Consider the following 21,990-nt stretch of genomic DNA (forward strand, 5'->3'; position numbering starts at 1 on the left):
AGGGTAGTTTCTGGCGTTAATCAATCTGCTTGGGATGAGCCCCACGTTCACTTCAATTCAGAATCGTTTGAGGTTTACGAACGTGTAACTGGCCCATACAATGACTTGCGGTGGCTAGCCGATGTTTTTTGTATTGTGTTTTTATCCTCCCAGACAAATCTGGTACCAATTTATCGATCCCAGGGGTATGAAAGGCTTGGTGAGGACTAGGGCGGATTAGGAAACTATTCACTTCGATCACCTTGACTCCCGTTGATCTTCGAACTGGTCGAGCGGGCGCCAGTGATTCTTCCATTTGTCCCGATTGTGTGCCTGACTAGCCCAGTGGTTCCTCCTTTCACGTGGGATACGAAGAGGATCATATTTTTCTTTGAAGGACTTCGTGAAGAAATCTGACCATCGGATTGGCGGTCTTCCTGTAGTGCGCTTAATATCGCGGGGAACCCAGTCTGGTCCAACGGTTGTCATTAAAGCGCATCACGTGTCCGGCCCACCATATTTCTCTTTCCTTGGCAAACGCGGCGGTGTCTCTAATCTTCCATCGCTGACGTAGGAGAGAACTTCGAATCCCGTCCCTCACTTACGTGGAACGGGATACTCCTAGCATCACTCTCAGTTGCGCGTTCAATGATGCTCACCGCGTTTTCTTCCTGCTTGCGAGATGCCCAGGTTTCCGAAGCATAGGTCAAAGCAGGAAGTACGTGTTGAAGAGGTGAGCACGGAGCCGGGTGTTCCTGGTCTTCTTCACTACATCCTCGATGCTCTTGTGTGCTCCCCAAGCCGCTCGTCTCCTCCTGCTCAGCTCGGTCAGGCCGTTCATCATGTTCTATTCCCGACCTAGATAAACACAGCTGATGCATTCGGATATGTTCGTTCCGTTGAGCGTAAATGGGGCATCCGAGATCCATCCGTTCCGCATGAACATCGTCTTTTGTAGACTCAGCTGAAGACCGATGCATCCACATGTTTCGTCGAATTCGGTCAGCATTCGTTCCGCTTGGCTGATGCTAGGTGTTATCAGTACAGTGCCATCAGCAAAACGCAAATGATGTAGCTGCCCACCATCAACCCTTACTCCCATGTCGTCCCGTTCCAACTTTCACATTGCGTTCTTGAGGGCGGCTGTGAATATTTTGGGTGTATCATCCTGTCGGACCCCCCTCTTCACGTCAATGATGATATTCTTGTAGAATGGCGAAATTCCGGTCGTGAAGTTAGTGTACAACTCTCGAAGTACCTTTATCTACTGAGTGGGGACGCCTTGGTTGTCCAAGGCTTCCACGACCGCTTCCGTCTTAACTGAGTCAAAGGCCTTCTTCAAGTCGACGAAAGTGAGACAGAGCGGCATCTTGTACTCTCGTGATACCTCGATGAGTTTTGAAGCAGTGTGAATGTGGTCAATCGTGCTGAATCCTTTTCGGAGCCCTGCTTGGTCTCATGGCTGTCCTTCATCCAAGACTTTCAATCCTATTAAGGATCACTCCTGCAAAGAGCTTGTAGATGACGGACAGTAAGCAGATTGGACGATAGTTGCCGATGTCATGTGGATCTCCCTTTTTATACAACAACACGGTCTTGCTGGTCTTCCAGTGTTTAGGTACCTTGCATTCCGACAAATACCGTGTAAAGAACCTCGCTAGGGTGTTGACGAGTACTGGTGGAAGGCTCTTCAGGTGTTCTGCTCTTATTCTGTCGGGACAGGGTGCCGTACGATTTCTTACCGACATGATAGCATGTCGTATTTCGGACGGGAGAACCTCTGGAATGACTTGTCCGTCTTCCCTCAGATGGTGAGGAGGCAAGTGGACATGGCTGTCGAAGAGATCATAGTAGAAGTCGTACATGATTTTCTCCATTTCCCTTTTCGATGCAGTGGTTGTTCCCTTCAGGTTCTGGAGAGCAATCATCCTCGTCTTGCGACTGGCGAAGTCTTGACGGGCATAGCGGATGCTTTTCCCCGCCTCTGCAGCTTCAGTCAGCACTTCTGCTCTTTAAGGTCTTCCTTTATCACCTCTCTGCAAAGCCTCGCGAGTTCGGACGTGAGTTCTTGGTTCCCTGCAGCTTGTGCTGTTCCACGCTGGCGTATCAGCTCAAGAGTTTCAAGAGACAGGCGTCTCTTGGTGGTTTTAAAACTCTCAGCCTTCTTCGCGCAGTCGTGAAGGTGTTCAACGAACCGGTCATGTTCCTCGTCGATATTGTCCATTGCGGGATCTTCCCAAAAGCCGGCTAGCGTGGCGAAGAGGTCCCAGTTGATGATAGTCCTGGGATATCTCTCCCTGAACTTGGGTGCTTTTTCTGCTCCTTGTGAGGGAAAATCTTCCTCGGAGGAGGCGATGGTCCGACCCCGTATAGAACTTTGGTACAACAGCGACGTCCGTCAGGCAGAACCTCTTATTGACGATGATTTGGTCTATTTCATTACGGTGCCCTCCACCGGGTGACTCCCACGTCTAGCGTAGAGAGGAGGGCTTCTGGAATTGCGAGTTCCCATGGATGGTCTTAGTCGTCATGATGAACTCGGAGAGCCTCATTCCATTGTAGGCCGTGAGCCCCATGAGAAGTTCTTCCGGCGTTCTTCTTGGGCCAATTTTGGCGTTGAAATCGCCAACTATGACCTTGTAGAAGGCATGATCTTCTCGGTAGAACTTCTCCAGGTCCATATAAAAACCTTCGACTTCTTCTTCTTTGTAGCTTCATGTTGGAGCGTAAGCGACGAAGATAGTCAAAGCTGGTGTTGGACCACATCTTCTCATCCGCAGACGTCCGATTCGGGTCGTAAGTTGTACGAAAGAGTCGATGTTCTTTGCCATACTCGTGTTGACGAGGACGCCAACTCCACCAACACCTCTGCTGTCGCATGTTCCTAAGAACAGTTCTTCTCCAGTTTCATATACGGCGTTGAGAGGGTGACGTCGTCTCGTCTCGGTCAGTCCGATGACGTCGTACTTGATCTTCTTGGCTTGCACCATCAGATCTTCGATGGCCGCTTCCGATGCAAGCGTGCGTGCGTTATAAGTACAGATCGTCATCCTAGTCCTTTTCCGTTTCGGTAGCCTATATGACTTCTGCAACTCCGTCCTACCTGGCGCTACCGTACCAGGCTTTCCTCCGGAATCAGGAGACTCTTTTCTATTACTGTGTTTTGCAAAAAAAATTTAAAACCCATGTGCATGTTGCAAGCCTCTAGTCCCATGAGTTTTTGGGAGAACTTCCATCCTCCCGGAGTGGACATGTGGAGCTTATTTGTTGGAAGCGACTCCAAACCGCCTCCTTTGCATCTCCCAGTCACTTTATTGCAGGCTTTTGGCCGGACCGACGTGCGGGATACAAGGATGTCATGAGTCAGTCCTGGCTCAGCAGAAAGTCCAGAGAGTCCATCCCCTGAATCCACCTGCGTCTCTGAGCAAGCGCAAGGTCGCTTTTGGTCCGCGATTAGCCCCCTATCCGCCACCCGGGGACGCGCCACGTAGCCTCGTGACTAACCGGCTGTGATCCCTCTAGTGAGGGAGATCCGTGGTAGGAAACTATTAGAAAGAAATAATTGAAGTAGGAAAAGAGTAAGACGTCAGGTGACTAGTAATGATTCCACCCAATAATTCCGCCTTACTTATTAAAAAGAGGTAGATGGACGTATGTAAGGCGAGAAGAGTTGGAGTGCTACCATTACCTCTAGTCCCTCACCCGTGTCGCGAATTGCGCTATAGGCGTTGTCATTTTTCGTACATGAGGACCTCCTTCTACGTGTAAACACTGAGTTAATTCAAAATACATCTTTCTTATAAAGATCGTGTTTTCAGACTAGAATAAATATGATTGGAAAATTAAGATAAGGTAGTACCGTCATTGCGCCCTTTCCAAACTCATCTATAATTATAAGGGAGCGTTCGTCGTCGCGTCGTAACGCAAGAGAGATCTGAAGAATCGAAAACTACATTAGAATAATGCGTGAATTCTCCTAACTTTCTCTTGAAATGAGAACAGCTCCAAATATTCCATAAGCGCCTTCTTGAGGTATTTATAAGAAAGTTTAAAACCTTTTTAATTTCACTGCTAAGAGTTTATGCGACTGGACGTAGCCGAGAAACTAGAACTATCAAAGAATGTAGACAAAACCTATATGGTTTGCAAGTTGGTAATACATGAAAACAGCTGAATTATACGCAACCGCTGCCAAGATCGCGTAGACGAATCAAGTAAACTTAAAAAAAAAACAATGGAAGCAAATACTTCTACTTGAGTCAAAAAACGTTCTCGAGATCGAAGTCTGGATTTCGCAAACAGAATTCTGACAGATTTTTTGAAAGACACCATTTCACGAAACTGGCAAGGCTGAGGCGCCTCTGGGCAAATATAAAATTCGGGAGGTAGATTAAGAGTGTAATTATGATCCCGTTCATTTTACCTAATCGTCCTCAAATACGGCGTGGGGAAAAGTGTTCATTTCCACAAGGTACGAAGAAGCAATGACCACCACCCACGTCCACAAGCGGTCGGAAATCAATGAGGTCTCCTCAGCAGCCTATTCAAGTAAAACCAGCGAGTAGGCTGCTGAGGAAGTTGAACGTGAACAAGAATGGCACATTCTAATGCACCACACAGAAACAAACGCTGTTTTTCAGGATGATTAGGGGATTTGAGTCCACGAACACACTCGTAATCTACACCCCAAACTCTATATTTGACCACATAGACGCCCACCTCGTCAGTTTTTTTTTTTGATTCACTACGTTTAGGTTGATGTCTACAAGAGAAGATGTGAAGCTGGCGGAATGTCTTTTTAGACAGCTTTACATCTGTCAGCTTTTGGCTGTTCCCATAACTAAAAATAAAACTGAAGGAAAAAAATTACCGAATTAAGACAAAGTTTTAATCCACAGAAAGCTGAAGGTGACAGACTCCTCCGACAAGAAGGTGATTTGCAATAAAAGGTTGCAGGACTCTTTTCAGCAGTAGTCCATGCGTGTGTGAATAGAAGAAGGAGAGATAAATTGAAATGTTACAAAAACAATAAACAAGCGCCTATTAGTTAATTCCGGAAACTTTTTACCTACCAGTAAATCTTAAATTTCTTTACCAGGGCAAACGATACGTAACTAGTATTTTTAGACAGTCTTCTTCTTCCTAGCGTTTGTCCCGCGTTGTTGCAGGGTCCGCTTTTCTGCTTCTTGTCTTCCATTTGGTTCTATCCATTGCATCAGCCGTACACAAACGTGCATCTATCATATCCAGCTTCACACGGTCTAACCAGCGAATCTTTGGCCTCCCGCGCGGCCTCACTCCTGAAACGTCGAGCTTCAGGGCGGTTTTGGCAACAGAATCTTCCTCCCGCCGCAATACGTGACCAAACCATCTCAGTCGTGCCTCCTTCATCTTCTCAGTTATCGGGACGACACCGAAGATGAAGCGCACAGTGTCGTTGGATACTTTCTCTTTTAGCGTTACACCTATCGTCCACCTCAACATCCGCATCTCCATAGCGTGCAGCACTCTTTCCAAGGCTTTCGTTGTCGGCCAGCACTCGCATCCGTAAAGGGCAACAGGACGCACAACCGTCCTGTAGATCTTCGACTTCAGTCGAACAGGGACTTTCTTGTCGCACAGTACCCCTGTTGCCATTTTATATTTTATCCATGCAGCATTAACACGTGCTCGACCTTCTTGATCAATGTCGCCTGTGGAAGTCACTTTGGATCCGAGGTACTTGAAGCAGTTCACCTTGTTTAATTCGGTGCCATCAACACGAATTGAACCATCCTCTATCCTTGGTCCGCACTCCATGTACTCAGTTTTTGATGTGTTGAGGCGCAATCCATATTGCTGCAGCTGATCCTTCCAAGACTGCACTTGTTTCTGAAGATCATCTCGAGACTCCGACGCGAGCATGACATCGTCGGCAAAGAGTAGAGTCCACGGATGCTGCTTCTGGATTTCCTTCGTTATCGTGTCCATGCACAGTATGAACAGCAGAGGTGAGAGGGATGAACCCTGATGAACTCCTACTCGTACAGGGAATGGCCTGCTTGTTCCAACAGCACATCGTACAACGCTGGTAGGCTTCGCATAAAGCAGCTTCGTCCACCGCACATATTCTTCTGGTATTCTATGCGACCTCATGGACATCCATAACAGCTCATGTGGGACACGGTCGAAAGCTTTCTCGAGATCGAGAAAAGCAAGATGCACACTGCGGTTCTTCTCTCGATATTTCTCCAGGAGGATTCGGACAGCATGGATAGCATCTATAGTGCTGCAGTCCTTCACAAAACCGCACTGGTTGAGTGAAACGCTAACAATTTTCCTCAGACGAGCTTCCAGGACACGCTCAAAAATCTTCATCGTATGGCAGAGCAGTCGTATAGGCCTGTACGAGGTGCAGTCAGCAATGTCTCCTTTCCCTTTCCAGACAGGCACGGTCACGGAAGTTTGCCAAACGTCTGGAGTCCGTCCTTCTGCAACGATCTTGTTAAATAGAGTTGCGAGCCACATGGACCCTCGATCTCCTAGCAGCTTCCAGATATCAACAGGTATGTCATCAGGACCGGTTGCCTTGTTCGACTTCATTTTTGCGAGGGCAGCACTGACTTCGACGCAGTAATTGGTAGAACAGGACCCTCGACGCTGGGAACGGATGACAGAACTCTTCGTTACACAAGTGATTGTAGTACTCTCGCCACCTCTCCAGGATCTGACCAGAGCGGCGCAGAACGGCTCCATCAGCTCCCTTAACGATCTTGGTGTGCTCCATATCCAACATTGAGCGATGACGTGCTCTGACGAAACGATACACTGCCCGCTCGTCTTCTCTGGTATCAAGCATGTCGTACACAGCCTTGTAGCGGTCCGACTTCGCCTTGGAGACTGCCTTCTTAGCCTCCCTCTTCGCCGCTAGGTAAGCACCCCGAAAAAAAAAAAAAGGTAAGATCTTCAGGCTGACGCGTCCTCCACGAGAGCTTATACTTGGACTTCTTCTCACGAATTGTCGCCTGAACTTCCTCGTTCCAAAACCACGTAGCCTTTTGTACCTTTGGCTTACCTAGAGTCGTCTTTCCCAGAGTGTTTTCCGCGGTCAAGCGTATAACGCTGGAAGTAGACAACCACATTTCCTCCACACTACGAGTAGGGTGGGGAAGTGTAGATGGAGCCACGGACGCGAAAAATACCTCCTTTCGATCCTTCAGATTCCACCATTTGATGCGCTGTGTTTCAGTCCTTGGATGTCTCTTCCTTGGACGGGAGATTTTCAAGTCCATAACGAGCAGATGGTGTTGGGCAGCGACATGATCTGTAGGGATGACTTTTGAATCCTGCAGAAGTCGGCGATCTCGTCGGCGTAACATCCAAAAATCTATTTGTGTTTCACGACCGCCGCTGGTGTACGTGATCAAATGCGATTTTCTTTTCCGATACTGCGTGTTAGCAATGATAAAGTCACTTGCAACAGCATACTCCAGGATTCGCAACACGTCGTCGTTACGAGCTCCATAGCCGTATCCACCATGACAACTCTCGAATCCGTCTTTCAAGAACCGACATGTCCGTTGAAGTCTCCTCCGATTAAAAGTACTTCTTCGCTTTCCAGGGATTGGACGTACTGCTCCAGATCTTCCCAAAAGCACGCCTTCTCTTCTTCACTACAGCCCATCTGTGGCGCATAAGCACAGACGACTCGCAATTCCACTTCTCCTGTATCTACTTTTACAGCCATCAAGCGATCCGATAGTCGATCCACCGCTGTGACGCTATTTCTAAACGACTCGTTCAATATGATACCAACGCCGTTGCGATTTGATGTGCCGTGGTAGATCAGCTTGTAGCCATCGCCTAATTCCCTTGCCTTGGAGCCTTTCCAGCGAGTCTCCTGTACACAACATATGTCAACACGGCGTTTTCTGAGACTGTCTGCCAGTTCACGACTTCTTCCAGTAAGCGTCCCAACATTAAGTGTTGCCAAGCGCACTGGATGTTGCTGGCGATGGCGGACTAACTTCTTTGGCCGGCTTCGTCCTCTAGCCGGTAGCCCTCGCATATTTGCCACATTGCCCGGGCGAGGACAATGCGCGTCGCTTCTGGGGTACGCCCTAGCTTCTGAAGAACACATAGTAGACATTAGCAGTATGACGCGACGGGGGTGTTGTCCTCGGTCGGCTTGTCGCACTAGCAAGCTAGCAGCCTGGCACCGGAATCGTCGTACTACCTCCTCACTTAGCTAGCCTGTAGCCTTGGCCCAAGGACCGGGCTACTAGCCGGACACCTTTGTGGCATGGTTGAACCTGCCGAGACGAAGTCTCGCCACCATAGCTGCCGGACGGCCAGGGCCACCGCTGCGCCGCTTTGAGGCATGAGGTAGGATTTGCAGCAGTAGTATTTTTAGACAGTGTTATCTAGTTAATGTTCCTTAAAGGCACCACCCCACGAATCTGAGGTGGTGCAGATTTCAGGTGGAGTATTCGTATACAGGATGGGAGACTACGGAGAGGGAGGTGATTCCGTCCATTTCTTGCTAATTGCCGTAAAAAACGGCCCAGAAGATGCGGCGCCGCACAAGACTGGCGCGCTCCAGTTGAACCTCTTGTACAAAATGGTGCGCCAAAACGATTGAAGCCGTATCTTCCGGGCCGTTTTTACGGCAATTAGGAAGAAATGGACGGAATCACCCCCCTCTCCGTAGTCTCCCATCCTGTATACGAATACTCCACCTGAAATCTGCACCACCTCAGGTATGAGTTCACGTTGATGAGTATCACTGAGCAGAGGTGTAACCCTAAATGAACTTAGTTGATGATAAAGTACCTGGCTCAAATCCTTTGCAAAAGTGCTCATTCTATCGAGTACGGAATCTACGGCGAAAATTCTTGAGAAAATGCGATTTACAGCACCAATATGGGCTACATCGGCAGGCACAAAACTACCTATATGAGCCAAAAATACAAGCAAACCAACCTGCAATGAAATTTTACAGATGACTTGCAAAAGCGGCAGCAGTAAATTAAAGTTGAAGTTCAGAGTTGAAAAGACACATTGCCGCCTGCCTCAAATATATGCCTTTTTCACATGAATTTGGTCCTGTGACAATTTTGATCCTGGAACAACTATCACCAGAGCTGAAAAGGAGCTGCAATTTCAATTTTGAAAACAGCTAGCAATCAAGATAATACATCCACACCTCACAGGATTCGTCAGAAAATGTTCAACAACAAGCTGTGATAGAGGGTGGGTAACCCTTGAGACATCTATGACGGGTTCGTCAACAATTTTTGGACACTGTGGAGAAAATCAACTCGTATACATTTGTGGTGTCATATGTTCATCGTAGGAAAAATTGTTACAGAAAGCCGTTTTCCGCACTGTTTTTCTTCTGGAAGTTTAGGAAGAACTGAACTACCAATCGTACTCTATACCCATAACTCGATCTTCTTCTAGAGAAATCCCAACATCGGCAATGCCGTGACAAATAAAAGCTTTTTGTGGATGATATTTTAGTTTTTATAGTCATTCCCTCGATTAATTTTATTGAATCAATACTTCATAGAGTTATTTCCATTCGGTGGATGATTCCCTTTGAGTCCGTATTGTTATTCTGGATTTCCATGGATCTTTTCTGTTTTTCGTTGTGTTCTTTGTGTAGCACTTCCCAAACTCTATTTTACTGTGGGCTAAAAAAATCTTCCAAGGCGATGCGAACGATAGTCTTTGCCTTCTTCTCGTTCCCTTCCTTTCTTTCGTGCTCTCTCCCTCTCTCTCGTTCTCTTTCAGTCAGATGAGCTCAGAGTTCTATTTATATGAGTTATTTTTTTTTTGTAAAGAATATGAATCTGATTCTTACACATATATTCACGATTCCATAATATTTTCCTTAAAGGTCTCCTTAGCGCGGTGACGTTCATACTCACATATACACTTCTGGGCTTTTCCTCCGAACTTTCTTCTTACAGGGTCATGCGTGTGATGGGTTTCTCTCATTGGGGTTCGTAAGGGAGTATGCGGTGGGTAGTAGTGAATGGAGGATAGCATGATAACTAGGACAACGAGGGAAGTATTAAATAATTACATACATCACAATTAAATTGCGCTCGTATTACAGCAACATGGAACATCAACGTTTCATTTCGACAATGGACAAGGTGCTGACAATATGACAGTGGGACCATCCAGGTCCGACACCAACTGAGCAAAATTTTTGCAAAAGAGTTAGAAACTTGAAATCACTCCTAAAAGGTGACAAAGCCCAATTATGTGTACCTTCCAGCAATTTAAAAGTGTATTTAGCTGAATTAAGGTGGGTGTGGCGCAGTGGGAAAGAGGTTCGGTGTGGTCGCATGCTCGGAGGTTCGAAACCGCCTTAGTGCAAACCAAACCTTTCATTCCTCCAGGGTCGATAAATTGGTACCAGACTTGTCTGGGAGGATAAAAATACTGACTTGATCACCGGCTGGCCCCCGCAAGTCATTTTATAGGCGAACACGCGTTCCAAAACCTCAAAGATTACGAATTCCAGTAAAAAAACGCGTTGGCGCATTCAAAGTGGATTGATACGCCAGAAACTTTGTCATTTATCCTTTCTTAGCTGAATTTGATCTGATTTGATGCTGATTTAGCGGGAATTGGAATTTAAAGGCATCACCCCACGAATTTGACGTGGTGTGAATTTCCGAAGGCCAAAGACTATACGGGGGCGCAGATTGCAAAAACAGGTGGTATCTCGCTCATCTCCCCTGTATCACTGTAAACAGACGGCTCCGGAATGCGGTTCCTTACGACGTCCTCTATTGCAACGCGCCACCTTTGCGCTCTCCTCTCCCCCCTCTCCCCCCTCCCCCCGCCTGCGATTCGTCGAAAATCCATTCGAACGCCTCGATAGGCAATCCGTTTCATTTTACGAAAAAAGAAAATCTAAGAAAATGTCCATGTGAGGGTTTCCCTGGTCCCTCTATACGAATATGTGGATGATTTACTTTGAAAAACCGCCTCGCATTTCTAGAATGGGAAAACCTCTCAAAAGCCGATATTTGTTCGCGTCCTGAAAAGTGTCCTGAACAAAGTCTCATAACTCAGATCAACTCCATTCATTCCCTTCCAGTATGTTGTAGCCGAGGTTATTATATATTAGATGCCACGTCAAAAGATCTCCAGGGCCTAACCGTTTTTCCAACTTTTTGATTGGAAAATACCATTTTTTTTTCCTATCTCCCACCTAATATTGGAAAAGACTAAGTGGTGGAGAAAAAAACGGTATGACTGTTTTGTGGAGCAACCATTAAATCCACTTTCAAATCGCTTATAACTACGTATGATTAAATTCTTCATCTTTGAGAAGTGGTTTTAAATTTCTAACTCTTGCAAAAACGTGGCTCAATGGGTGTCGAACCTGCGTGGTCTCATTTCACGCTGTCAAAACAAAATGTTGTTTTTTTAGTTTTTTTTCTCACTGCTCTTCTGTAATTCGACCTATGCGCTTGACTCTTCTCGTTTCTTTGTCGTATTATCTGCTTAAATCAAAATTAAAAAGATATTCTGTAGATTTTTAGAATAAAAACGAAACTATTCTGGTACCAATATCTCAGCAACAATTCAGCAAATTTGCTGCTTCTACTTGCTCTTTCTTCGCTTCTGTCAGCTACCGAATTTCGCATTTGGCATTTGTCCCTCAGCTAATTTTAGATTTTGGCTTTTGGAAACACACGAAATTTCTAATATATTGAATTGGCAGCGACCGACAACTGTCGCAGCAACGTTGGAGAAGAAGAAGACAAGAAGAAAGAGGGAGTTCTTGTTCGAGAGCGTTGTGTCCCATCACCGCGTTCTCGTTTCTTAGATAGGTTTTGTTTGATGGGAATTCTGTTTTTTCCTCTGTATGAGCGCTGTGTGAGTGACATGCCGCGTTAATTGAAAGCGATAGGATACTTTGGCAAGCTCTGCTAGTTTCGGCCTCATTTAGTTAGTTAAAGGCATCACTCCACGAATCTGAGGTGGTACGGATTCCAGGTGGAGTATTTTTATAAGGGAGAGTAGATTATGGAGAGGAGAGTGATTCTGTCCATTTATTCTTGCTTCGGGCGTTCTGGCCCACTATCTTCTACAAGGAGTTCGACTGGAGCGCGCCAGCCTTGTACGACGCCGCATCTTCCAGGAATAAATGGACGGAATCACCCTCCTCTCCATAATTGATTGTTTCCATGCAAATGGAGAGGTCAAGCTTGTCATTTTGATGCAGCAAACTCCACAATATAAGGTATATTCGAGTGTAAAATTCTATTTTCTATCAGACGTCATTTAACACGTGTATGTATGCATATATATATATATATATATATATATATATATATATATAAACATGATCAAAAATGTTGTACTGTATTATTATTGAAAACAGCTCGAGGTCGTGTGTAAAGATGCGCATTGTCGTTGAAGTGGCGGAAAACTTTAGGAATAGCTAATATTTGTTGTATGTTGGGTGGAACTAGTATTTGCTCCTGTTCAGTCGCACAAACCATCTTGAAATGATTGTTTTTCTTAACCATAATAATGAAACACATTTTCAGTGGGTGTAGTGCAAACGGTAACAGGTCCGTTGTGGCTGCATGGGCGATGGTTTTGAAACCGTCCTAGTGCCAATCAATCAATCAATTCACGAGCATGACTGAGGCAAAATTCTTCCTTATACTTTCCTTCTCCCAACTTTTCACGCGATAGAAAGCGGGTAAATTTGTTGTCGAATGTCAAGGTAATGTAAATCAAATAAGCAACAGAAGCTGCCCCTCCCGCACAATTTTTCTGGACAGCGAACTACCGTTGTCCGTACAAGGTGCATGATCGGAGAGACGGAATCACTACGAGATTATTTCACATGTCTTTTTCAGCACTACAAAGGGGAATTAAGTGCGGGATCACTTATTTTAGGATGGGTGTGGCGCAGTCGGAAAGAGGTTCGGTGTGGCTGCATGCTCGGAGGTTCGAAACCGCACTGATGCCAACTAAGTCTTTCGTCTCTCCGGTGTCGGCAAGCTGGCACCAGACTCGTCTGAGAGGACAAAAACACTGACTTGACCTGACCATTCTGTGGGCCAACACGCGTTCCAAAACCCTAATGATAACGAATTGCAGTAAATAGAGATATTTTACTTAATGCAGACGTATTTGAGAGAGAATATTTGTTTGGGCTGAAAAAACACCTTCTATTCTGGGGAAATCACCAATACGTTTAGGTGGAAATTACTACTAACCGTTGACAAAGCAAAGTTCTTCTTTTCTTCTCGAATCACTTTTTATTTTCCCTGGCGATTCGCAATTTTTAAACGTTTTCATTATTTTCCTGTGTGTGTGTTTTTTTTTTAAATCATTTCTATGTTGGAGTAAATGCAAGCATCCTTACTGATACCTCTAATCTTTTCGACATATCTAGCTGCTGCTATTAATGCTATCACATTGATACATCTAGCATGATTTTGCATAAAATTGTTCCTATTCTTATTTGGTTGTACATATGTCATCGCTAATTCCTCCACAAACGTAATTAGTGCTATTATTTCAGATGGATACGTCTAGTAACGATTCAGTATTGATGAGAGCGGGTGTTATTTGCAGTAAAACGGTGAGAGCAACAGCTTTGAATTTTTTGTCGGGCCTCATTTCTTTTCTGTGAAAGCAATGATTGATCACTCTACTTTTTTATTTCAAACATATGGCTTCAAAGTGGTGCTTTGAATCGCAACAAGCATAAAGAAGTCAAAATTCTTTACACTTTGCTTGCGCTATTTTGTTTCACCAGTCATTAGTCAGATTGGTTAACACATATTAACATAATTTTCCCTTTTAAAACTCTCAAATCAAGTAAAGAACTTAATTATTTGCTTAGCCGCAACGTTTTTGATTTGATTACGGCGAAGCTATGATTCCGTTGTATGTAACAATCTTCATCTAGGGCTTGCTCAAATTCGCCACGCATAAGCTGAATAATTTTCCATGTGACGCGCAGCTTCTAGCAGCTACGTATTGCTGGATAGTGTTCACAGAAGTGTTGTTGTCATCTACATACTGGTAAAGAACCTCTTATGTACTAGAACTATGTATGGTGGTGCGGGCACTGCATTGAGCGTTGCTATCTCTTTTTACGAAATATGATTAAGACGTGGTACCTCCGATGGCTGATTCTTTATTTTTTCGATGACAGTTCCGTTGTCTTTCCCTTTTCCTCTTCCTGAAGGTCGTGTAGATACTTTTGTTTACACGACTCATTAATCCAACTGATCAAAACTCGTCCAAAACTTATTCACAAGCAGGGCAAGATGGTATGAGTGAGCCTTGGAAGTTCGTTTTTTTAACGAAATAATGTGATGCTTTACGCAGTTAGGCAACTACAGCATTTTGCGAGCGTTTAACTCATTTGATGTGGTTATCCATTCTCAGGGCGAAAACCTAGGAACTATCGAGGAAGAGCTCACCCAATGGATACAACATCATCGCAATATCGCATTGAAATCGACGAAAGCGAACAAGACTCCAAAAAAATCTGCAACGTTCCATAATATCGTGGATTTAAAGGAAGCACGTGAGTGATTTCCCTTTTGCGTGGAGATTTATTAGGAAAATAGGATGTTGAGGCAAAAGAAATGTTCATAAGAGCTCACGCATAATTTCTAGTTTCGCTGTCATTTTTCGATGTTAATTTCAGATGTAGAACTTGTACAGCTTGCATATGTACATCCCTTTCTCTCCTCTGCTTGAGGAAGCCTTTGAAAAACGCTGATATCACAACTTGCCTTCTGCATGCTTGTACTGTTTGTGCGTAGGCGCTTTTTTGTTGACGTGGTAGTATTCTTTATATAATAATTGCTTCTTATTCTGCAGGAACTCCTGTCTTTATTATTAAATATTCTAGATGTTATTTTCTATTTTTATATGTTCTGTTTTGCGCACTTTTGGATTAGTACAGACATTTATTTCTGTTATTTAGCGTTCCCAGATTCTTCATATTCTAAGAGTCTTAGAATATAAAGAATCTGGAAATGCTAACTAACACTTTTTGTTCGTTCTGAAACGTTGGCACTCACTTTGTCTTCAAAAAACCTACGTTTTTGCAGTTACCTTATGGCTGATGTGCCTTCCTAGCTATTACGCCACTTTAATCCGCCAAAGCCATCATTTTCCAAACGCAACTTCCTTTAAATCGTGCCTTTTCATCATCCACTGGAATGATATACATTTACATGGAAGTTATAGAAACATCTCTTTACGTCTGAAGTTCCTGTTGGAGAGCCTGGCCTAATGGGTCACAAAGCTTTTCTGTTATGTCAATTTTCTTGATAGATCAGTGAATCAGTGAATTTCTGTAGAGGGTCTCCTCTGTTATGGCCGGGTTACCGGATGGGTGAATTTCCTTGTACTTTCTATGTGCATGAACGAAGAAAGTTGCGATGTCTGTCGCTCCTTCACGATGATGTCACCAGTCCTCTTTCCAGCAAATCAAATTCAAGTCGAGGCAAAAAATCTAAGGAGAGGATATAAATACAACGTGCTTATCCTACACAAGGACAAGTATGTTTTGTTCACATGTCAATCGCTTGCACCGTCTTCGGCTCACCGCGGAACACTCGTCTAATACTTTAAATCCTTTTGCTTGTAAGTAACAAATTTGTCTTCTAAGTTGCGGGTTTCTTCCTTTAGACGAAGTGGGACCGAATTATCTTGAAGCAACGTTTGCGGAATTCTCCCATCTTGGCATCCTTTCACCAATAAATAAGGTTGTAGAGATTGTTTGGAAGTATCACAAAGAAAATACGAAACACTAGCAATCTAAGGGAAGAAGGATTTGTGGCATCATACTGATCAGTTTACACGCCGAAGTATCTTTAACGAAGGCACGTGAAGTGGATTTCATTGCTCACTGATGTAAAAGGTTGGCATGTACAAACTACGTCCCGAGAACTTTTTACTAATGAAGAGAACCCAACATCAAAAATTCCCGAGAACGTTGGCTTTAAATGAACAACAGTTTTCTTACCAGCTTACTGTGAAACATTATAACGCAGAGGTTGCAGAAATTTGTCAATCTCTCATCAATCTGTTTCTTTCCTCTTATATTAGATTTGCTGAATTTTTAGTACTGACGCTAACTTTCCACGTAACCACAGAGAATCCCGTGGATTCAGTGTACCATCGTTTTTATGCGATTCTTTACTTTTTGTTTCTTCTTCACATTCTTTACTTCTGAAGTAACGGTTAAAAGGATCATCTGTTCTTTGTATAATTTTCATTGTTACCTAGGATGAAAGCCAACCAGGGGCATATTCCACAGATACTTTTCGTGTGCTCGAATTGTTCGTCAAAGAATTCGTCGCAAAAACGTTGAATATTTGAGCGAAGTTGTGCGGAAACCCAGCTAGGAAAAGGCTTAGACCGCCAGGATGTTATAAATAAAATATCAAACTATAACTATAAATTTCAGTTGATTATTTCTAAAATTCAATCTTTCGATGTCTCGGAATCGTTATATCAAGAAGCTGGCGGCTGGATGAGCCACATTTGTGAACAAAAGTTGCGACTAAAAGTTATTTGATGCTTTCTTTTTTGACTGCAACTCCATTCCATATATGAGTTTTAAATGTTGGATTTTTTTTTTCGAAAAAATCCTCTTGTATCGTTCTCCTATGAAGAAAATAAACCAAACGCAAATACAAACAATAGACTGTGAAATTATGACATTAATGACTCAGCAATGACACCATATACGACATCAAACAAAAATGGCAATGATATATATGCGACGCGAATGAAACATTTCTGAACACAGCAATAACTTTTCACCAGCAGTAGGCAGTAAGCAAGCTTGTTATCAGTAGTTCTGCCGAGATAATGTTATCGGTAGTTCTGCCGGTAAATACGAAAGGATTTTATTCGTCTAGTCAGACTGCGTCTTTACAAACTTATAGGAAGTCTTGATGAAGAGGCTGGAGCAAACCATATAACGAAATTTGAAAAGAATGAGACTGTACAATGATTTATTGTATTAAAGGCATCACCCCACGAATCTGAGGTGGTGCAGATTCCAGGTGGAGTATTCGTATACGGGATGGGAGACTATGGAGAGGGGGTGATTCCGTCCATTTCTTCTTAATTGCCGTAAAAAAAACGGTTCGGAAGATGCGGTGCCGCACAAGGCTGGTGCGCTCCAGTCGAACTCCCTGTAGAAAATAATGCGCCAGAACGCCTGAAGCAGTATCTTCCGGGCCGTTTCTTTACGGCAATTAGGAAGAAATGGGCGAAGTCACTCCCCTCTCCATAGTCTCCCATCCCGTATACGAATACTCCACCTGAAATCCGTACCACCTCAGATTCGTGGAATGATGCCTTTAAAGCATGCACCAGACACATCGCTTCCATTACAAGTATGAATGAGCCGATCTAACTCCTTCTGGAAACAGACCAATCCCCCAAAACAATTGCCACTAAAGGTATAGAATAACCCTTAGTGATCACAGCGAACTACTATTTCAAAGAATGCAGCTGATTATTACCTTAAGAAGCTATGCGGGGCGCGTCATGTTTATTTACTGTTTAACCATCATTGATATATGATACATGTGCAAGTATTTGTCTTTGTCTGGTATTTGTCTTTCGTTTGTAATTAATATGAACACATAAAGTGTTATGCACAAATTATATCACATGAACGCTGTGAGAATTGGTCGCTTGTGAGTGGCTTTCGTGCAAGCAAACTTTCGGTGTTTTGAAATGAAGAGCCGGCTGGTTGGTAAACTTAGCTAACTGGCTGCGAATGCCACTGGGCGGTCGACCTCGAAAACAAAAGCCAGCCCAATATGATCATCTTGTATATGCTTCGCTTTCTGCTGGTTTTGTTTTCATTCGCAGCGATGTGAAATTTTCTCCCTTTCTGGGTTTTGGATGAAGTTCAGCATATATTATGGCTCTGCGCAACATTGCAATCCGCATTGCATATTTTAGTTGTAGTTAGTGTTAGCACGAGTACAGCATCTCTTCTGCATTGTAACGCTATTTTGTGTGGGGTTACCGTGTCAAGGAGATGCATTTTGTAATGTACCCATAAAATATGGGACTTCTTTTCGTACTTTTCTGCTTTATCCCCAATAATCAAGGTACAAAAAATAAGGAGAAAGGGGAATCTTTTGTGGTTGGATCCAACAGTCGGTATAGTACCGAAACCACCAATAGCTATTCACGACACTCTGTTCTAGAGTAGGACCTATGCATGTTTGATTACGCTGAATGGACATTTCATAACTTTGATCATACATATAATCTTTTTCTTTGCAAGTTTTCGGCATTTGTGACCATCTTCAATGATAAATTCGGATAAATTTCCAAGATATTTATTTCTTTGATTTCGGACCAGTTAGTGGAGACACTGAAGTGCAGTGGTACCACATTTTGTTACCTTCTCGACCAGTGTCAGAGCACTTTTATTTATTTTTTCCGACGACAATATAGACTGTCATCTCAGTGAGGCTCGATATATTTATATCGAATATATCGGACCGATATCATCCTCATAATCAGTACTCTGATATATCGATATATTCGATATATTTATATCGAATATATCGATATATCAGAGTACTGATTATGAGGTCATTCTCTACTCTGGAAAGAATAACCAGTTTTTTTCTTTTTTTTTCTAAGATAATTTTTCGTTGAGCATGGCTTTTTGTTTCAAAGTGCTTTCAATAATCTCCGAGTTTCAGGTGCTCATCATCCCCATCAGTCCAACAGCGACCAACAGGTTCGTTCGCTTTCTTGCTAGAATAATGCATTCTGTAGATTTCTCTCTAGTTTTATGTTTTTTTTTTACTTAAACGTGAATAAACACGAGATCATGCAGCAGTACTTGTTTGTGTGTAGCATGGTATACATACAGTTGTATGATTTTGATGAAAATTTCGGCTTTTTTGGCATAATTCTTCGTGTGTCACGTTTACTTTGCCTTCTTCGCTGATCGCTACCGAACTGTTGTTGCAACAGAGAAACAGGAGTACTTTGAAAATTATTGTTTCCACAGTTTAAATCGTGTGTCCACATTTCTCTCGCTAGTCAGCTATTACTTCGCAATGATTCTCTGATCTATGGGGTTAAAAACCCCTCAGTTACTATTGACTTCAGTCACCGAACTGCTTATCTTGAAGGTGATGCCTGAAGGTTGGGTAGATTAAGGGAATATGGATTCTTTAGCATTTTCCATCAGGTCTTTTCCAACCTCTTTCTTGACATGCTAGCAACGTGGGACCGTTGCTGCTGACATGAAGAACGCAGATGTTTCTCCCTTTTAGACGTTTCTTCCCAATAGCCTCATTTAGCTTCACCAATTTAGGGAATAGGCGTTGCCTATAGCTGTAGTTTTGATTTTAAAAAAATTCGTAGTGGACCTTCTCCCAGAAATTCCAGCAACTAGATTATCTTTGATCTCCTTCTTCAAAGAGACTGAACAAATGGGAAGCAGTTGTGTGGCTACTTGCTTTTTTGCCGAATGCACAGCAAATATTACCTGCTGTGTGTTTCGTAAAACGATCTTGGAGAATACATAGAAGATGGCAGTGCAATAATACTTTTATAAGTATTTCATTTTATAAGAGTACTTTTATTGAACTCTCCCATTATAACTCTGAACGCACACTCCACGCATATTTTGCTCGTTGAAGTTACTAGAACTCATGTCACTTTCTTACGGTGTAAAAATTGACTGTATTATATTTCGCCAGCAGAATTTCGTCACCAAACTAATGTTACTCTCATGACCGAACAGCAGTAAGATCTGAAAAGAGAAGGGTCAGTTCATGGCTTCTGTCGCAACAAGTTAATGCCTGTACTTAATGTCGCAATCACTCTTATTCTCTTATGTTTCCTCCAGTGTAATACTAGGAAAGGAATTGAGTTCCAAACATGCCTTTTCCTATGCGCATGTTTTTCTGCTATTATTTGACTCCGATTGAAAGATTTATATGTTTTGGTGGCAGTCCACGGAGCTTTGCGTTCACTGCATGCAAGTATCCCCTGAGGACCGCGGGATTTTTAAGCAGCTCGCCGATGCGAGGTCCTGGTTGCTGATTTTCTACAACAACTTTCATCTCTTAGAAGATTTATACAATAGAAAACTCTTTCAGTTATTTTTGAAATGAAATTGTCTAATGGAGGGGACAGTAAGGGTCAACAAGCAAATCGTACGTAAGTAATGCGAAAACTCTTTCCATATCGAATTTGAGCTTCTTTGCAGAAAATGTGAAAAATTTAATACAAATAGGAATTCAGAAAATTCAGATTAGCGAACACTTCCTTCCTTTATTCCTTTTTTTATATTTCATTCTAAGGAAAATGTATCCCAAGATTATTTGCATTTAGATCGTTATCCGTTATCGTTAGATGAGTTATTGCAGTTTGGTATTTTATAGTTTTTTTTTAAATTATTTTTTTAGCATTCGCTTTTTAAAGTTGTTGCTCTTCTTCAATGAGAACTGTTCATTTTTACCATTGACTTTGCTTTTTTCGCTTTTTTCGGCATGAAGTTAGTATGTTAAAGGCATCACCTCACGACTCTGGGGTGGTGCGAGTTTTAGGTGGTTATGCTACACGGGGCTGTAGGTTATGGGGAGGAGGGTGGTTCCGTCCACTCCTTTCTGATTGCCGTAAAAAACGACCCGAAAATGCGGCTTCGAGCGTTCCGGGGCGCTATTTTCTACAACGAGTTCTATTGGAGCGCGCCAGCCTTGTGCACGCGCCGCACTTTTCGGGCCATTTTTACAGCAGTTAGGAAGAAATGGACGGAATCACCCTCCTCCCCTGAATCTACGACCTCGTTTAGGTATAACCCACCTGAAACTCGCACCACCCCAGATTTGTGGGGTGCCTTTAAGTGCCTTTAAGTAAGTAAATCTCCCTGTTCTGTTATCCTACTTGATGGTATATATAATTAAAATCTCTTTATTAGAATTGATTGTTTTGCACCGCAAATACTACAAAGTTCTTCAGATTATTGCGAAAAATGGTTCCTGGTCGAAGCTTCTTGAATACACGTTCGCAGTAAACCTCTTAAGAAGCCGGTTCACTTTATGAGGCTTGAATAGAGCATAGGGCATACAGCTAAGATTTCAAAGTTTTCTGCTTAGTCGAATGCGAAGCAATTAAACTTAACTAACGTTATTCGCAATCAAGTGACAGAATTTTCGGCGAGATTGTGCATGAAAGCGCGTCTGAAATGACGTTATGATGTATCAACATCAAATTACACGTTAATTGCTCCCGGACGGCGAAAATTATCCCCAACTTTTCCCACCTACTTAAAGGCATCATCTCACGTATCTGACGTGGTGAAGTAACCTGTGGGAGAAGCTGAAGATGGGTTGTAGATCGCAGGATCCCGGCTATTTCCTTTCATCTCTCCCTAATCGTCATAAAAAAACGGAACCGTTTTAGTTCCTACAAGGCACTTTAGAACGCTCCTTTATGTACACGTTCCATTCCCTTCAGCAGCTTATTCCTTGATTTTGCTTGAACAGCTTACGAAGAGACCTCATTAATCTTCAGCCGTTCGTACCTGAACGCAGCGCGTGCGCAATAAGACGATTATGTAAAGATGAGCGGAACCAACCCGGATCCGGCAATCTACAACTCCATCTCTGGCCTTTCCCTCACCACCTAAGATTTGTGGTATGGTGCCTTTAAATCATTACACCTTTGTGAGTGTTAGGAACAAGGTAGGGATATAATCGTTTTTGAAAGTTCTTGTCGCCTAATCCTCGACATCCTTTTTGTTTCAGATTAAAAATTTGGCAACTCCTCGAAGAAAGCGCTCTCTTTTCCACGAAGTAAGTTTTTTTAAAAGAATTATCTGGTTTCTTTTTAAAGCGTTACTGTTATTTCGGAAGGTGACTTTCGTTTCACCATAACAAATGAGAATGTCGGATTATAAGCTAAAGCTGAACGTTCATTGCAGTAGTCTCCCTACGCTCGTTTTAAATAAGTAAAAAT

At 43.2% G+C, this 21,990-nt stretch overlaps 7 protein-coding genes across 11 annotated transcripts in view; 1 reads left to right on the top strand and 6 right to left on the bottom strand.

Moving 5' to 3' along the window:
* Positions 1-530: 530 nt before the first annotated feature.
* Positions 531-965, bottom strand: RB195_021035 (uncharacterized protein; the record flags this gene model as incomplete). 2 transcript variants are annotated; one of them, XM_064189677.1, is made up of 1 exon in its annotated part: positions 531-965. In XM_064189677.1, one exon carries the CDS (start codon positions 963-965, stop codon positions 531-533), a length of 435 nt encoding a protein of 144 aa, XP_064045558.1. The 2 variants fall into 2 exon arrangements, with proteins under 2 accessions (XP_064045558.1, XP_064045559.1); XM_064189678.1 differs by having other exon boundaries at positions 531-959.
* Positions 966-1,448: 483 nt separating this feature from the next.
* Positions 1,449-1,907, bottom strand: RB195_021036 (uncharacterized protein; the record flags this gene model as incomplete). Its single annotated transcript, XM_064189679.1, has 1 exon — positions 1,449-1,907. The coding sequence occupies one exon, from the start codon at positions 1,905-1,907 to the stop codon at positions 1,449-1,451; it is 459 nt and encodes a 152-aa protein (XP_064045560.1).
* A 68-nt stretch (positions 1,908-1,975) lies between these two features.
* On the bottom strand, positions 1,976-2,660 carry RB195_021037 (uncharacterized protein; the record flags this gene model as incomplete). Its single annotated transcript, XM_064189680.1, has 2 exons — positions 1,976-2,276; positions 2,518-2,660. The coding sequence occupies 2 exons, from the start codon at positions 2,658-2,660 to the stop codon at positions 1,976-1,978; spliced, it is 444 nt and encodes a 147-aa protein (XP_064045561.1).
* Positions 2,661-2,693: 33 nt separating this feature from the next.
* On the bottom strand, positions 2,694-3,029 carry RB195_021038 (uncharacterized protein; the record flags this gene model as incomplete). Its single annotated transcript, XM_064189681.1, has 1 exon — positions 2,694-3,029. The coding sequence occupies one exon, from the start codon at positions 3,027-3,029 to the stop codon at positions 2,694-2,696; it is 336 nt and encodes a 111-aa protein (XP_064045562.1).
* Positions 3,030-5,121: 2,092 nt separating this feature from the next.
* Positions 5,122-6,714, bottom strand: RB195_021039 (uncharacterized protein; the record flags this gene model as incomplete). 2 transcript variants are annotated; one of them, XM_064189682.1, is made up of 1 exon in its annotated part: positions 5,122-6,714. In XM_064189682.1, one exon carries the CDS (start codon positions 6,712-6,714, stop codon positions 5,122-5,124), a length of 1,593 nt encoding a protein of 530 aa, XP_064045563.1. The 2 variants fall into 2 exon arrangements, with proteins under 2 accessions (XP_064045563.1, XP_064045564.1); XM_064189683.1 differs by having other exon boundaries at positions 5,122-6,561.
* An 805-nt stretch (positions 6,715-7,519) lies between these two features.
* Positions 7,520-8,098, bottom strand: RB195_021040 (uncharacterized protein; the record flags this gene model as incomplete). 2 transcript variants are annotated; one of them, XM_064189684.1, is made up of 1 exon in its annotated part: positions 7,520-8,098. In XM_064189684.1, one exon carries the CDS (start codon positions 8,096-8,098, stop codon positions 7,520-7,522), a length of 579 nt encoding a protein of 192 aa, XP_064045565.1. The 2 variants fall into 2 exon arrangements, with proteins under 2 accessions (XP_064045565.1, XP_064045566.1); XM_064189685.1 differs by having other exon boundaries at positions 7,520-8,026.
* Positions 8,099-12,133: 4,035 nt separating this feature from the next.
* RB195_021041 (uncharacterized protein) overlaps positions 12,134-21,990 on the top strand; it is a gene marked incomplete at both ends in the record, with an annotated part of 29,591 nt that continues 19,734 nt past the window's right edge. The window contains 5 exons of one of the 2 annotated variants that reach the window (XM_064189686.1): positions 12,134-12,229; positions 13,529-13,588; positions 14,404-14,545; positions 18,717-18,754; positions 21,780-21,827. In XM_064189686.1, the coding sequence (XP_064045567.1) occupies positions 12,134-12,229; positions 13,529-13,588; positions 14,404-14,545; positions 18,717-18,754; positions 21,780-21,827 (384 nt within the window). Of the gene's footprint in view, positions 12,230-13,528; positions 13,589-14,403; positions 14,546-18,716; positions 18,755-21,779; positions 21,828-21,990 lie in introns of those variants that run through there. The other variant, XM_013453424.2, reaches the window with a different exon arrangement.

Source organism: Necator americanus, chromosome II, assembly GCF_031761385.1.
Source record: "Necator americanus strain Aroian chromosome II, whole genome shotgun sequence".
Classification (NCBI taxonomy): Eukaryota; Metazoa; Nematoda; class Chromadorea; order Rhabditida; family Ancylostomatidae; genus Necator; species Necator americanus.